The sequence below is a fragment of the Rhinoraja longicauda genome, chromosome 16 (assembly GCF_053455715.1).
Source record: "Rhinoraja longicauda isolate Sanriku21f chromosome 16, sRhiLon1.1, whole genome shotgun sequence".
NCBI lineage: Eukaryota > Metazoa > Chordata > Chondrichthyes > Rajiformes > Arhynchobatidae > Rhinoraja > Rhinoraja longicauda.
The window spans coordinates 29,788,758-29,806,885 of NC_135968.1; the positions used below are offsets into that span (position 1 = coordinate 29,788,758).

General features: G+C 38.8%; 1 protein-coding gene across 1 annotated transcript in view; it reads right to left on the bottom strand.

Annotated features, from left to right (window-relative positions):
• The window catches only part of LOC144601414 (regulator of G-protein signaling 10-like), a 40,143-nt gene that overhangs the window by 7,934 nt on the left and 14,081 nt on the right, over positions 1-18,128 (bottom strand). Inside the window, exons 2-4 of the mRNA XM_078413512.1 lie at positions 10,587-10,705; positions 5,803-5,889; positions 2,451-2,594 (exon numbers count right to left, since the gene is read on the bottom strand). Of these exons, the coding sequence (XP_078269638.1) occupies positions 2,451-2,594; positions 5,803-5,889; positions 10,587-10,705 (350 nt within the window). The remainder of the gene's footprint in view (positions 1-2,450; positions 2,595-5,802; positions 5,890-10,586; positions 10,706-18,128) is intronic.

Sequence of the window (18,128 nt, forward strand, 5' to 3'; positions counted from 1 at the left end):
TTGGAAACCTATTAAATAAGCACTTTAATAATGCTTTTAGTAGATTAATATATTTAGGAGATTAAAAAGCACAAAAAAATTGCAAATGCTGGAAATCAAATAAAAAACAGAAAAATGCAAGAAAATACTCAACCGGTCAATCAGCATCTGTGGGAAGAGGGGAAAAAACAAGAAATAGAGTGAATCGGTTGATCCCTATTGACCTAAAATGTTATTTCTGGTTTATTTTCTCTTTCTCTCTCTCTCTCTCTCTCTCTCTCTCTCTCTCTCTCTCTCTCTCTCTCTCTCTCTCTCTCTCTCTCTCTCACTCTCTCTCTCTCTCTCTCTCTCTCTCTCTCTCTCTCTCTCTCTCTCTCTCTCTCTCTCTCTCTCTCTCTCTCTCTCTCTCTCCTCTCTCTCTCTCTCTCTCTCTCCCTTTCTTCTTTGCTTGTTTTGTAGCCTCCTACAATCCCATAGCAAGGAAAATGTTTGCAGTCACAAAATCATAAAGTGAAATGGAATTACAAGAATATTTGTATCCATTTTTTACCTCAATTTGGAGCTGCTCACTGAGAAATATAAAACTTTACAGAATCAAAGCTACAAGAGCAAGCGTGGACATTCAACAATGTTATTGCACTGTTTGCATGGAAACAAGATATATGTATTTGTCAGCAGTACGCAAAGCAAAAGAGAAGTGAATGTAAAATGTGCATAATTCTACAAATCAACAAATCATAAATTTAGACGTATATTTATAAAGCATGGGAACAAAATTTAGACGCATATATAAAAATCACATCATATACTTGCTGTAAATTTAGATCTAAACTGCGAACATTGAAATCCATTTTATGTTTAAAAAGCTGACAAACAAAAATGATCAAAACCAATACAGACAGAACTACAGATAGCAAGGAAAATAAATTAGATTTCAGAAGAACAAATTTAAATCTTAAAATTTAAATTCACACAGAGAATGGTGCATATATGGAATCAGCTGCCAGAGGAAGTGATAGAGGCAGATAAAATTATGATTTTTCAAAGACCGTCCAGACAGGTATATGTATTGGACAAGTTTGGAGCGGGTATGGGCCAGGCAAGTTGTGACTATCTCTGAAAAGCAACTTGGTCAGTATGAATGAGTTGGGCCAAAAGGCCATTTCCATGTAATATAAACTCTATGACTCTATATGGATGTCAATCAGTCGTATGATGTAATGTAAAAAAAGATAAAAGTGCTGGAGTAACTCAGTGGGTCAGGCAACAAACCTGAGAACACGGATAGTTATAAATGGATAGATAACAGATAGATAATCTTCGGGGGCAGTTTCTTCCCAGCTATTATCAGGCAACTGAACCATCCTACCAACAACAATGGAGCAGTCCTGAACTACAATCCACCTCATTGGGGACCCTCGGACTATCTTTGATCGGACCTTGCTGCCGTTATCTTGCATAAACTTTATTCACATTATACCCTTTATCGTGTATCTGTAAACTGTGGATGGCTCGACTGTAATCATGTGTTGTCTTTCCGCTGACTGGTTGTCAGCACATGACAAAAGCTTTTCACTGTACACATGACAATAAAGTAAACTCAGGTGACTTTTTGGGTCAAGACCCTTTTTCAGACTGACCGATGTAATGTTGGACACTTAGATAAGTAATTGGCTTGCAGGATCTATTGATTTTCTTTCATTCCCACAATTCTTCCAAAGTTATTTTGGAAAAAGCTCAGACCATCTATTTGATATAACAGACCTGTGTCTAGATTAGTTTCCAAATCCCAAAGATAAACTTTAAAATGGGGCTCGCAAATAATTTGCTGAGAATCCAGCACATTCAAAAAGATTCACCACTGTACACCGAGTAAAGGGTTACTAGCAGGAACTAATGCAATCCCTAACATTTGCCGAATAGGAGCAACTGATTAAAATGGAACATTTGGATGAAACAGTTTGATGCCAAAGTGCTGTCCTTGTAACTAAACAAGATTTCTACTCTTTCAAAGTATCATTCGGCAGAGCCCACAAACAAGAGGAAATAAGATTTATTCGGAATTATTAGATCATGGGGCAATAAAAAAAGAATTCCACAAAAAACGCGATAAAACGAGGTTTGAGAATAAGACTTACTTGTGTGATGGAAAGCGTTATGGTTGGAATCGTGCATGACTTACAACTGACATTCAGTGAGACATGGAACTGACAAATTACCTTTGCGGTAATTCTAACCGCTAATTATTGGCATTTATCAAATTTACAAAGTGTTTACTTTGCTGCTTGAGTGATCCACTTCAAGTGACAAATTGACCTGAATGGCTCAATTCTGATCTGCAAATTATTTGCAAAATTAGATATCCAAGGGAGCAAGCATTCAAATCTTTATTTCTAACGCATCTCTGAAACGAAATGTTTGAGTACATTGCACTCCAAATATATATCTTTTATGCAACATAATGGGTTTACCTGCTCTTGCAATCTCTGAAACATGAAGGGATGGGGATGGGCAAGCATGCTCTCAGTCAGACGAGACTGCCCCTCCACATTCACCTGCGTTGCTGCCTTACTGCACAGAAAGGTCTTGTATATCTGCTGTGCCTTGCCATGAAGCTTCAATCAAAAGAAGAGAATTTGAACAATTCACTAATAAATATCACACATGAACTAAATTATAAATATTATATCAGGTTGGAATTAAATTAATTGTTTTAAATTTAAATTATATTGAAATCTAATCATTTTAAATATTAGCTGTGTTAATGCTTGTTAAGATTTTTATGACAATTGTAACATAGCACGCATCCTTTTGTTTTAATTGTGTATGTTTATCAAATAAATGTCAGTACATCAAACACATTAATCCAATCATAAACCATGAATTTTCTTAGAAAGTGCCAGAATAACTCAGCAGGTTAGGCAGCATCTCTGGAGAATATGGATAGGTGACGTTTTGGGTTGGGACACTTCTTCAGACTGACTGATGATAGCAAGCCTGCCATATGCTTTATGATCAGTCCAATGAAGGATCCCGACCTGAAAGGTCACCTATTCATGTTCTCCAGTGATGCTGCCTGACCTGTTGAGTTACTCCAGCACTTTGTGGCCTTATGAGATTCCCTAGTTCTTGAACCAATGGTACCCAAAAATTATTTTAGAATTACTAGGTGAATTTTGTGGAAGGAAACTCCCTGAGAAAAAAATTGTGTGAATATCTAGAAATATGAGCAGTTTTTAATCTGCTGATTGCACTTGAAAGACTTTGTCTTACATTAGCCAATGCTAATGATCGCTCCCTCGTTGATGAGTAACCATTGGGAAAGTGGGCTGGGTGCTTCTGGATAGGATTCCCTTAGCACACTAATATTTGCCCAGCCACAGCCGCAGAGCTGATGGTCCCACGGGAATCAGGGCAACATATCCTTCACTGTCAGCAGAAATTAGCGTTTTCATGGAAAGTTAACACGTTATATATTTTAAAAAACAAGAGTTTACAGTGCAGAATTTGAGAATGAAATAACAGTTAAAGTTCTGACACATCACATGAATGTCCCGCATCAAGCATGACCCAGTGACCAATTAATTCACTGGGGCTCTCTTCCCCAATTGCAGTACCTTTTTAACACTAAACCCGTGACTTGCATGGAGCATAATTCATAGTTACAGTGCTGATGGCATGAAAATTGGTGGCTTTGTGGATAGCAAGGATTTTTATCTAAGACCACAGTACGATGTAAATCAGATAAAAAGATGGGTGGAGGAGTTGCAAATGGAATTTAATCCAAAGAAGTGCAAAGTTATCCATTTTTGGAAGTCAAAAGGGGGTAGAACACATGCAGTAAATGGTAAGGCACAAAGGAATGCTGATGAACGGAGGGACCTTGAAGTTCATTTCCATAGTTGCCTGAAAGTGTCAGCACATTCAGATAATGTAATGAAGAAAGCACATGCCATGCTTGCCTTCACAGGTCAGGATGTAGAAATGTAAAGGTTGAGAGGTTACATTGCAACTTGGTTAGACCACACCTGGATTTTTGTGTGAAATTGTGGTCACCACACCGTTTGCAAGGTTGTGATTGTTCTGGAGAGAGTACAGAGGAAATTCACCAAGATGCTGCTTGGACAAGAGGATTTCAGTTGTGGTGAGAGCCTGGATAAACTGAGCTTGTTTTCTCTGGCGTGAAGGAGGCTAAGCAGTGATCTGATAGAGGTACATAAAATTATGAAAGGCGCGAACAGGGCAGATAGTCAAAAACGTTGGTTTGAGGTTAGAGGAAATAATTTGAAAGGAGATCTGGGGGACACAGAGAGTAGTTGACAACTAGAATGTGCTGTTAGATGGAATAAAATACAATCACTATGTTCAAGAGGCATTGCGGCAAGCACGAACAGGCACGGTATAGAAGGACATACACCTAATGCAGACAAATAGGATTAGTATAGATGAGCAAAAAGGTCTGCTTGGGCCAAAGGACCTGTTTCTGTGCTGTGACTATTCACAGCACACACAACGGGATGCAAAGGCCTGACACATTGAACATGTGTCCTCTCTCCTGCATCACTATGCTCTCTGTGACTGTTCAATTTCTTACCAGAAGATAATTTGTTAAGCACTTCCCAGTGTAGGAAAAGACTCAGAGACAGGCAGCATCTCTGGAGAGAAGGAATGGGTGATGTTTTGGGTCGAGACCCTTCTTGTCCTGCTGAGTTACTCCGGCATTTTGTGTCTATCTTTAAGTTGCAGACATGCAGGTTGATTCAGGAATAGCGCACAAGGATGAGAATAGGACCGGTAAAATGCAAATGAATGTCACAAAGTTTGTTATTATTAACTCTTAACCTGGGCTTCTGGGGGGGAGAGTAAAAGTGCATATTGGAATTATTTCAGAGATAATTTCAAATCGTGATGCCTACGTCCAGAAATAAATGGTACAATAAAACAAATCACCTTCCATTCCCAATCTTAACTTGTATTATTTGAAACAATAGAATCTTAGAACCATCTGTCTGGCCTTATAAAACCGTTTGATTTTGTAATTACATGTTCATTTTTGTACATATAAAGTGTAAGCTGTCAGTGTGAAGAAGTGGCTTGCTTCAACGTTTGTCAGCATCAACATTAAATATTCTCAAATTTGGCAATGTGTAGCCATACACACACTGAGGACCATTGTTATTCTCCTTCTATAATGGTTCTCAATCCTACCTTAAGCACAATATGGCCAAGAAGGGAACGTAAATTTTACGAGCTTTCATCCAAGCATTTCTGTGGAGTCAGTGATTGAATCAATAAATATTATATTATGTTACCAGTGTTGGATTCCCCAGCAGCTTTATATCATCAGTGTTGTCAAGCAGCTTTAAGTTACATCTACTGAAATTTAAAAATCAGCAACCTTTTATCCTTAATCAAGGCATGTCACATCTCATACAGATGATCGCAGGAAAGGTTCCTGGGATTAAATGGATATGCATTGCCTTGCAAACCATATTCAAGAGCAATTTTTGATGGAAAAGAGATTTATTGCATTACAATTCCTATTAACAGATTTTGTTAATGATCACTTTTATTCTGGAAATACAAATTACACAGGTCATGTCCATGTATTTGCCATTCACTTGTTCCATTTTCAATTTCATACTTCCCTTCAGTCAAAGGTGATGTTGAATAACATTGTTGTAACTGAACTATACTTCAGAAATTGTACTGAATTGCAGATCAATAAAACATCAAAAAATAATCTACTAATTTGAAAATAAAGTATTCAATTCAATTCAATTCAATTCAATTCAATACTACAACCAAGGACAAAATACCTACCAGCTTTTCATCTTGAATTTTCTTGAATTCTTCACATTCTAACCAGAACAAAACATTTTCTTCACTAAATTCACGTTTTAGGAAATCCTATAGAAAGAAGAAGAAAAATAACTCTCACGTTAATCACAGATAATTCAGTTTTAAGATTAAGAGCCTGCTCACTTAGGCTATTGCTGAATCTGTTTCCAACTCCCATCAGAAGGGTAATCCCAACCACATATTGCATAAAGAAAAGATAGTTCCTCATATCGTCTCTGTTTTTTTTAAGCTGTGCCCTCTGACATTGTCATCAGAAACATGTTTTACGAACTATATCTAAAGCTTTAATGTTTCTAAACATTGCTATCAATAAGATTATAAGATCATGAGATATAGGAGCAGAATTAGGCCATTTGGCCCATCGAGTCTGCCCCACTATTGATCATGGCTGATCTATTTTTCCCTCTCCTCCCCAGTCCCCTGCCTTCTCCCCCTAAATTTTGAGGCCCTTTGATGAGGTCAAACCTCTTCTCAGCCTTCGCTGCTAAAAGGAGAAAACACCATTTTCTACAAGAAGCTGTAATCTTTCATTCCTCAAACATTCTGTGTCTTTTCCAAAGCCTCTATGTCCTTTCTTAAGTGCAGTGTCTACAATTGGACAGTATGGGCCAGATTTCCTTGGTTTGTCCCCAGTTTCATGCTCGCCCCTGGGTGATCTCTCGAGTCTCATTATTTTTCCATCGCCTTGTGGGAAATATTATACAGGAGGCCTCCACCCCACAGCCTGTCCATGACGTGGCTGACGTTCCTTCATCAGTCACCTCAGAGCCTGTCGGATAGAGTGGAAGCAATCCCAAGGGGGTTTTCATTGGAAGAAGACTACATTTTCAAGTTATGTCTGAAGAAAGGGTCCCAATCCAAAATATTGCATGTCCATTCCATGCACAGATGCTGCTTAACTCACTGAGTTCCTCCAGTACTTTGTGGTTTTTTTCCAAGTTATGTGTAGCCTGTAAGTTTTAAAAAGTGCCCTTTAGCCCTCAAATCTAAGTACTTGATCAAATGTAAACCGAATCTTAGCTTGACTGAACATTCTCTAAAAAACAGAACTTTTGCAATGTTTTCTATCACTCAGCCTCTTTTATATTTATGTTCATGCTTCCCTTTTTATTCCACGGTCTCCAATTTTGCTAACATGGCAATAATGCAACACTGTTGCATAGAGACACTCAATATCCATGAACTGACATTAAACTGAGTCGTCTGGAATTAGCAGGTTTATCTTATTTGTACAAGCATACAATATTGAGAGCCCTCCGATCCTTTGGCACCACTTCTACCAAGCTGGATAATTGAAAGATTATGGCCAGAATTTCTACAATCTCCTGTTTTATAAGCCTCAGCAAATGAGGTCACATTGCATCTGTGCCAAGAAAATTATTCACTTTAACTACCACCAGCCTTTCTAGTACTTTTCTTTTTGAAATTTCATTCAGTATCCTGGCAAACTCCTTATTCACCTATGCAAAGTTCCATTCATCTGCAGTATAATTGTAATGTTTGTTCGATTGCTTTAAGATCATAAGATCATAAATGATAGGAGCAGGATTAGGCCCATCATGTCTACTCCACCATTCAATCATGGCTGATCCATCTCTCCCTGCTAACCTCATTCTCCTGCCTTCTCCCCATAACCTCTGACACCCGTACTAATCAAGAATCTATCTATCTCTGCCTTAAAAATATCCACTGACGGCCTCCACAGTCTTCTGTGGCAAAGAATTCCATTGATTCACCACCCCCTGACTAATGAAATTCCTCCTCATCTCCTTCCTAAAAGAACGACCTTTAATTCTGAGGCTATGACCTCTAGTCCTAGACTCTCCGACTAGTGGAAACATCCTCTTCACATCCATGAAGAAGGGTCTCGACCCAAAACGTCACCCATTCCTTCTCTCCTGAGATGCTGTCTGATCCGCTGAGTTACCCCAGCATTTTGTGTCTACTCTCCACATCCACGCTATCCAAGCATTTCACTATTCTGTACATTTCAATGAGGTCCCCCCTCATTCTTCTAAACTCTAGCGCGTACAGGCCCAGTGCTAAAAAGTGCTAAAAGAAACAATTTTCAAATGTGCCTTACTTCAATAATAATCTAAACTGGTTGTAATTTTGGTTTGGAAAGTTCTTTACAGAACCAAGTCTCATTTTGTCCTCTTCTTTCATTTCACCTTCACAGATAAAAATCAACCTATGATTGGAGCAATTGATTTCATCAGTTGTACTCTATCCATATTGAAAAAGAGGAATGATTTTAAGTATTTGCCTGATAAAGTCTAATTTCTCTGGGATTCTGTATGGAGCTTCAGCAATCTAGCTGAGAACTAATCAGAGAAACCAGAGAGAATGAGGGAAGTTTAGCTCTAATATGTATGGCAAGGATAAAATGGCTGAATGAACTTGCAGTCTACAGAACTTCATTTTTGGATTAATTTCCAATGCAGGTCGCAGAGCCTGTGGAATAAGGCCACAGCCCCAAGGTGGAAAAAGTCTGACCATGATTGATAGGGTGGATTCGAGACTGCAAATGTTTATGTGAAAAGTCTGAGTGAAAACGTTTACCCCTCCTGACTCACAGAGTGCTGAAAAAGGAATTGCCTTGTGGAGCTGTCAGCTCCAGCCAGGCTTTTCATTGTCGGGCTTCTTGCCTATTGTGATGAGAACTCACTGATCCTACATGAGTTTTACATTATGTTGCCAAGATATCGGACGCTATGAAAACCACAACAAGGACTTGTACAATAGGTTAGGATCTCACTTCATGCACTTTGTAATTTGATCTCCAAACCTCCCCAGCTCCAAATGGTAAATATCAAGACTCAACAGACTAAAGCTAACAGTCAGTCTGAATAAAGGTCCCAAACCAAAACATCACATATTTATGTTCTCCAATGATGCTGCCTGACCCGCTGAGTTACTCTAGCATTGAAAGCATAACTTTCAATGGCCTCTTATGATTTGTCAGTAAGAATTTCATTGTTCCATTTTGGGACATGTGACAGTAAAACACTATTGACTCACTTAAACCAAAGGCACAGATAACTACAAATGAAGAAAACCACACATCACACCCGCACAGAATTATATACCATTTTATAGCTAACAGAGGAACAAACAAGAGATGAAGTAAAATGGGTGCATTTACACCTTGGGAATTAAAAAAAAACATGAAAATATAACAATACCTCAAGAATTGATAACATCTAGTTGTTTTCTAAATAACTACAGAAAACGTGCAGTTACAGCTAGACCCAATGAAGAACTAAAAAGGCGAAGCTGCTTTTGGTACTGTCATTGTCCCATGGATTTAGTACATTCAGCTTCTGTTCTTATATTTGCTTCGCTGGAGCTGAGCGTGCGTTTTCCTTTGTATGACTTGCAGAGTTTATTTTTGTGCACTCGCTGTCTCATCAACAGGATATAAAAAGAAGTGAGTGTAGGGAGAGGTTGACTTGAGGAAAGTTTGGTCATGCCACCTCACTCACCACAAGCTTCCGTGGTGTTTCAAACTTGCCCAGTTCACAGTCAATGTGGAGGCTGCTGAATCCACGTGAAAAGAAATACTCCTTATAGAATTAAAATCCATTAATCAAAATCCCCATTTATCAGATCAACCCATAACAATTGAGAGGATTATCCATATATAACCAGACACTAATTAAATGTTCAACATTAATCCACAACGCTTTGAAGGCGGATATTTTAGAATCTGAGAAAATGTGTTTTCCACCAGCAGCTTTCAAAATCACTGCCCTCAGGATTTGCGCACTATTGTAAAGAACAGCCACAATAAGGGCTCTATTTATAGCATAGCTTGAAAAATAAAAGGAAATTACATGTTCTAGGGAAAATTCTGGACCTAATGTTAAAGAGAAATGCACCCGTATTGATTAACTGGGCAAGCAATTAATAAAGCAAAAAGATAATAATAAAAGACTTGCATGTGCATAATATCTCTGATACCTCAGGTCATTGAACCAAATTCGGTATTCTAGATATGTCGTCATGAATGCTATGTAGGAAATGCAACAGCCACTGCACCAGCCCAGCAAACTCTTGTGAACAACAATGTGATAATGATCAGTTACTTATGATCTTAAATGAAGGACAAATGTGAAGTAAAACACTGAATTCCTACTTGCTTCTTTGAAATGTGCAGGGAAGTAGAACATAGAATAGTGCAGCACAAGAACTCTACCCTTTAAAGTTTAACAAATACTTCGGGGCTAGAGGGGATTTTCAATAAAGGCTTGCTTAATCCACCTAAAAATAAAATTGTTTTTGTTTCTCAGTTCGGATATGTCAATTATGCATGTGACTACTAACATAATACCATTTGCAACTATGTTAGTGCTGTTATTTTGTACAGTTAAAAAAAAAACAGATCTCCATTAATAATGGATCACCAGAACATTCCATGTTCTTGTCATAAGTCCACTTGAAAGAACCGAAATGCGTCTATGGTCACATCAAGCTTAATCCTCCAGTGCAAGTGTTTGGTCCTTCAGAAATACCAGCAAACCATGAAATGAAAAGAAAGAAAGTAAAACAAGGGAAAGGAAGACACTGCAAAACAGGAGAATAAAGGAAAAAAGGTGAGACAGAAAGCATAAGAACATAAGAAAAATATTTTTTGTATTGAATTTAATCCTCTCAAGACTACTCGTCGGTTAAGATTCATCTAAAAAACTTCACTACAAATATTAAAAGTGCTAACAAATCAATTTAGTACATTTAAGACAGACCCTGAAAAGCTTTACTCCTTCTGGATCTTCAAGGAGATTTTCTAGTGAAATGGCCCACTTTGAGAATCCTGATATATTCGGCTGGCTAGAACTGGCACGCACATCATTATCATGTATTTCTGTAAAACAAAAAGACACAAAGCTTAACAAGGAATATAACCATGGCATAAATGCCTGGAAATTTGACTTCACCTTTTTTTTAGATATGCTAAACCTGTGCTGCATTTAGTGGCAACACCCGGTTAGATCCCCTGCAAAAAATTATGAAACGGGATGAAAATATATTGGAAACATAGTTGTAAGAGTAAACCATCCTAAAACGGTAGGTTGCACCCCAAATCTCCTGATGGATGCGGGCCCAATTAAATGCAGCTTATAACTTTTAACTGTGCAGTCTGAGAAGTACATCAGGCCTTAGAACCACAATCCACATCAGGAAGTGCGAAGGATGTTTTGTGTGTTGGTACAAAGGGTGGGGGGAGTGAGGGAGGGGGGGGAGGGGTGTAGTAGATGATCTGCTGGGGCATAGGACTTGGCAGGAGGTGATGCTAGCTTCCAGATCTGAGAATCCCCACCCGGGAAATCAGCAACATAATCACTCACTGTCCGACTGAAGGGAGAAGAATCTAAATGAGAGAAATAATAGAGAATGCAAACCAGTATATGGTAAGCAGTATCTGATCAATACAGTTGGAGCTCCCGGTGGGACAATTGTAACCAAGTTTATTGCGTTCAAGGCACTGACCGACAAACCAGCGAGATTTCATTTCAGTCACTCATCTGTATAGAGCTGACAGATCAGTGTGTGAAACTACAATTGGCCTTAACAATCCTGTGCTTGGCACTGTTCACTCTGGTAGTCTGAACAACTACTATTGCCAGAGTTGTGGCCTGTCCCCCTGAATTACTCCAGCATCTTCAGTGTAAGCCGGTATGTGCAGTTCCTTCCTAAACTACTATGCCTGTTCATTATCCAACCCACAACACCCTACTATCCAGTGGCAGTCCAATGACTAGAATCTTTACAAAAAAGTGAGTTTGGCAAATCATGTCTGCGACGTCATACAGTTCCTGAAAGATCACAAAGGCAGATCAGAATATCTTTCAACTGTTCAGAAGCATAGAATTGGAAGAGCAAATATATTTAATTGCGAATAATTGTGCCATGCCCGTAGAAAGGTCAAATTTAATTAAGTCCATTATATGTGGGTTGGGACAGATTTCCTACTTTAGAGTTGGCATTTATTTAACATTTTCAAGGCTATTTCACATAAAGAAAATATATGCAATTTGAACTTGTGGTTGCATGTCTCCAGCCTCCTCAGGATGTTGTAGAATGATTCACAGCCGCTGAAATACATTTAAGTGTTAGCAAATGTGGAAGCTAACACATGCACAACACTGTCCAACAATTATTGAAATAGTGAAATAGCTCTTGTTTTGGTGTTGGTAAAAGGATATGCTGGTCAGAACACAAATAGAAATCTCATGCCCTTTTTTCGAATAGCTCAGGGCTTCAATCTCACATGCTGCCAAAAGAACAGCAGTGAAGGGCACTCCGAATACAGCTTTTTCTCTCAAACACAAAAGCTTTGGCTGAAACTACGCACTGCCTTTCCCAATGAGCATATCAACACTTTGTCACTAAGAATTATACCTGGTTCAGCTGCCTCATTCATTTCCTTCTTCTTCACTAGTCCTAGGAAGGAACTGCAGATGCTGGTTTAGGGTCTCGACCAGAAACGTCACCCATTCCTTCTCTCCAGAGATACTATCTGTCTCGTTGAGCTACTCCAGCATTTTGTGTCTGTCTCCTTCGCTAGTCCATCAGGCCATACACCCCTCAAAGGTTCTTTCCCATACGCCCAGCACTGAGCTCACATCTTTTCATGTTCCTCTATCTAGCTTTGTCGCCTTTCTGAACCCATACTATTTATAAAATCCACTTCCTGTCCCTTTTGACCTTAGTCCGACCAAACTACTCTATTACCCTTCTTATCCCTGCTCAGCTACCTGCCCTCCTTCAAATGTGCATCCTTCCTCAAAAATGCAATCCTCTCAATTCTTATGAATAAAACCTACTTGTCAAAGTCCTTTCCTCCCCGATTTTTTTCCACATGTGGCCAATTGCAAATCGTTTATGAAAGTCAATGTTCAGAGGTCAGATTTCCAACTCTGCCTCAACATTGTCTCAACGTTGTAGTGGCTATTATTAAATTTACAGGAAACTCTTCTTCCCCAAACTTTTGAATCCATCTGTAGGCATCATCACTCTTCATCCTCTGTAATTATCCACCTGAGTGCCATTGTCTGGGTCTATTCACATCCATCCAGTCACAACCAGATCACCTGCTATCACTTCACTATCCCTGGCTCCTGGTTCAGTAACACTTGGAATTTAAAAGCTCACTTCCTTGCTTTCAAATATCTTTATGGTCTCACACTTCCTTATCAGTATTTCTCCTCCATCCCAATTATTGTCGTAGGTGTTTATACTGCTCCAATTCTGGTTTTGGCACATTTCTGAGTTTCATTTTCTAGCAATTCTACACATATCTACAGTTGCCTAGTTTCCAAGCTTCCTGCCTCCACCCAAAACCTCACGGCCTCTCCCTCCTCGTTTAAGGAACTCCTCAAAACCTATCTTCCTAATTAGATTTAGTTGTCTGTCCTAATATTTAATATTTGTTCTCAAATTTTGCTTAATGGCAGGTCTTCAAAGTGCCTTGGGTTGTCTTATGACAAAACATGTTATATAAATACAAACTGCATAAGTAAGGGACAATGCAAAAACACTAAGGCTTCAGATTTCTTTCCAACCGAGAATATGGCTTGATAGCACCTGATGTCTCGACGCAGCCTATCAATCTACACAACGAGTCAGCATTCTCAAAAGAGGGAGGCCACTTTTTAACCATAAAAAACAATCCACAAAACTGCCACCTTCTATCCGAGTGCAACCTCGCTAAACTATCCTTCCTCGTGCTTGTCAAAGCTAATGTACTGCCACTTCAAAGGAGGACTTTGTGAGCACAAAATCTTTGACGGCTCTTATATTTAACTGCTCATACTGCGGCCACCACTTTTATGTCATTTCTATTTAATCTGCAAATTGATTGGCATTTTCCTTTCCGCATCTTGGCTGTGTTGAAATCAAGGCTCAAAGCACCATCTCAAATCTAACACTGTTTTCTTTTTACCCTGGGCATTAACGCAACACCCCTTTTGCTTAAACATTTCCTAGTGACAATACATTGTGACTTCTTGATCTATTTTGACCCCATATCTTTGCAACTCCTTCCATATCAGTGCAAATAAAACAAAACTTATACATTGTGTCTTTTGCTGCTTCTTTTTGTTGTTCCTGGCTGAAAGTGCATGCCTCAGGGAAGAATAAAGCGGATGTGAGGGATAAACTTCAAAATAATATTAAAATCACATTTCAGAAAATTAATTTTAGAAAAAGATGGTCAAATGCTATCTATTTTCAGTTATAAACTGTAAACATATTAATAGTCACACGTAAATATGTCAAATATGTGGCGTTAAATTCACCCTGATTTTTTGGTTGCTTTTACATCAAGTGCAGACCAATGACAGGCATATTTCCTCATGGTACCTAGATCAACAAATGTATAATATAGTGTCTTGTCTGTTTTAACTTAATCTACCAATTGAGTTGTCTAAAAATTATCATTCTGTTTTGCTGAAATGATTTCAGAGTTCCATTATGCTCGCTTGAGAATTATAACTTTACCACCCCACATTCAAACACACAAACATAGTCATGGGTTTATACGAAGTAAATGAACCAATGGGCTGCTTAAGAAATGAACAGCTGATTATTACTGTCCGGCTCGTAGTAAACAGTTAATGGTGTACTAGACAATCACTCCTTGAATATTGACAGATGGAGAACTTCAGTGAATGTTCTGCCCTCAATCGATCAGCCAAATAATACATCAGCCAAATATTTATAAAGCAATTCTTATAAATTTCAGTCTGAAGTAGGGTCCCAACCAGAAATGTCAACTGTTCACGTTCTGCATGAGGGATCTCATGGAAATGTACTGTATTAAGAAAGGCTTGGATAGAGTGGATGTGGAAAGGATGTTTCTAATTGTGTGGGAGACTCTAGGACCATAGGCCATAACTGCAAAATAAAGGATGAACCTTTAGAAAGTTGAGGAGTAGTTTCAGAGGGTGGTGAATCGGTGGAATTCATTGCCACAGACGGCTGTGATGGCCAAGTCAATTAATATTTTTAAGGTGGAGATTGACAGATTCTTAATTATTAAGAATGTCAGGAGTTATGGGGAGAAGACAGGTGGGGTTGAGAGGGAAAGATAGTTCAGCCATAATTGAATGGCAGAGTAGACTTGAAGGGCTGAACAGCCTAATTCTGCTCCTATAACTTATGCAGAGATGGTGCCTGACCCGCTGAGTTAATTGGTGTCACTTGGTGTCTTGTGTAAAGCAGCATCTGCAGTTCCTTGCCTATACTTATACATTTTCCATCTGTCTTTGTTAAATATTCAGTATCGTTTCAAAATCTGGTACATTCAGGTGGGTTAAGTAAAAATTAAAAATCACTGCAGATTCTGGAAATCTAAAAATAAATCAGACAATGCTGGGGATACTGAGAAACAGAGTTAATGTTTCAGATCAGAGGCCAATCATCAGAGCCCGATCATCAGTCCTGATGAAGGGTCTTTGACCTTTAATTCTGTTTCTCATCCCACGGATGCTGCCTGAGCTGCTGAGTATCTCCAGCATTTCCTGTTTTTAGTAAGGCAAGCTATTTGCTTCAAAACTGAAACACCACCTGCATTCCAATAACTAACAGCACATTGAAAATTATCTGATAATACTGTATTATACAAGGATTCTTATTTTACAAAGTGCTTTCTTCAAGAAATCTCACCAGACAAAAGCTGATTCACATGAATATGTCAAAATATTTTCTGTAAATAATGTACATTAGAGTATGTGCAAGGTTTAAATAAGGCTCCAGCTAAACTGCAAGATTAATATTAAAAAACTGTGGTGTACTCAGGCAAAATTACAGAAAATGGATGATGATTTTCTGTTAATTGAAGCAATTTGTAGAAGGCAGTAGGCAGATGTGCTTCTTGGAGGTTAATCAGCTACATAAACATTTTATGCCTGCTAATACTTCTGACAACTAAATTTTTTTTTTGCTGAATGGTTGTTGGGTGCATAAGACTCTTTGTGAGGCAGGACAGGGTAACAACATTTTAGAAGGCCTCAATTGCATGGAATGTGTAACGGGGAGTCAAGCCAAGAGTGCATTGGAATACTCTAGTCCGGAAAAAACCCATTACGTGACTGAGGTATATTGGCAGCTCATGCATAAAGGCAAGGACTGAACTTGGTGATTTCATAGAGGTTAGAGAACTATACAGTTGTAGAAACAACACAGCTACAATGTCCAAGACGGAACCAGGGTCAAACGTGTCCACAAGTCTGTGAAGAGTCTGTTTAAGTTTCATACTGTGCCAGAGAGACGGATGACATCAGTCATTGGCAAATAGAGTGGGGAACTAAGATAACAGCCTCCGTCTTCCCAATATCTAACTGGAGGAAATTTCTGCTCATATAGTTCTGAATGTCAGACAAAGATTACCCCATTAAAAGATAGAACGAGATAGAATGAATGCACAGGGTATTTTCAAGTACCAGAGGTATAAATTGAGAGGGAAAAGATTTAATAGGAATAGTTTAATAACAACTTTGTCACACAGAGGGTGCTGGGTATATGGAATAAGCTGCCAGAGGAGGTAGTTGAGGCAACATTTAAAAGACAATTGGACAGGTAAATAGATAGGAAAGGTTTAGAGGAATAATGCCAAACACGGGCAAATGGAACTAGCTTAGATGGGGCATCTTGGTCAGCATTGGGGTGAAAAGAAGTGGTGGTAAGGTAGAACTAAATCCCATTGCTGCACATGCAAAAATGTTTTTGTATGGGACATGAAGGGCAGCATGTAGATTAGCAATAGGAAGGGATCAAATTTAGATCCCTGTGGAACACCAGGTGGAACACTGAGGATACTTGAAGTAGTGTCTGCTGACAATACTCTTGCTACAACAATAAGATTGAATACAATCATGTCAATGCAGTCCCATCCAGATGAACAATAAGTGCGAAATATTGGAGCACGATGGTGTGGTCAATCTTGTCAAAGGCTGCAAAGTAATTAAGAATGACAGGGAAGAACACATAACCTTTGTCACAATCACATTGGACATAATTTGTGATTTAGGTTTGCATTGCTTGTGTATTAAGACAGAATTCTTCCAAGTAAGAATGCAACTAAATTGGAGGATGGAACAACATTTAAGAACTTCGGAGAGAAAACACAGTCTGGAGACAGAAGGTAGCTTGGATGGAAGGAAGAGGCAAAAATTAATTATTTGAGCCAAGTTATGCAGCAGACGTAGAAAAAAGGAATCAGTGTCTGAGGAGAGATCTCTCTTCCCTTCTGCTGCTTCCTACTCCATTAGTTTCCTCTTACTTGCACCATCTCCACCATCTCTAGACATACTTAGAATAATCTAATAATGGCGATTATCTCAAGACGTACTGAGATCACAATCGTTAGCCACACCACCGCCACCCCTTGAGCCTGTCATTCTCTCCGTGTCTGCCTCCAATTTGCTCTGCCTCCTTCATTATCTCTCCACTTGCATGTACCCCTTTTTCTGCACTGCACAACCTGCTCTCCGTGGCATAATTGCTACCCCTGTGTACACAATTCTTAGATGTCATGTAGCTGTGCTTATTTGATAATTCAATACAAGGCCCTTAAAAAGTGAATAGATGTAACAAAAGGGCAGAAGAAACTGGAGCTCATCAACATATTGTCACGTTTTGCAATTGCATATGTGTAATACTCTCCCTAATTTCAGAATGTAAAAAACTTTATGCAGCCTTTTAAATACCTTTAATAAATAAACTTCAGGGATGCTGCCTGTCCCGCAGAGTTGCTCCAGCATTTTGTGCCTATCTTTGATATAAACCAACATCTGCAGTTCCTTGTTATTACATTTTGACTGTTCCACTGCAAAGTTTCTTCAAGGTACGCCTATTTTGAAGAAGTTCTCCTCTTTCTGAAGGGAGCTATTTGAGACCCTCCCTCACTGCTTCGCCTCTGTGAATCCTACTGCTCTCTGGCTCCGTGACATTTTAGGGATGCTGTCTGACTCACTGAGTTACTCCAGAATTTTGTGTCTATCTTTGAAATACTTTTAATATGTAGTCGCCATTGTAACATGCGAAATCCAACTACTAACTTGTACACATAAACTTCCAAAAACAGATTTATGATATACTTGAGTGATGTTGGTTAAGGGATAACTTGCTTTCAAAATATGTTACAGATTTGTTAGCATATGCACGAGAAAGCAAACAAGGCTTCAGTGTAATAACTGATGTGAAAGATAAAATACTGACAATGCAGCACTCCTTCAGAAACACATTGGATTGTTAATCTAGAATTTTATCCTAAAGTCGCCAGA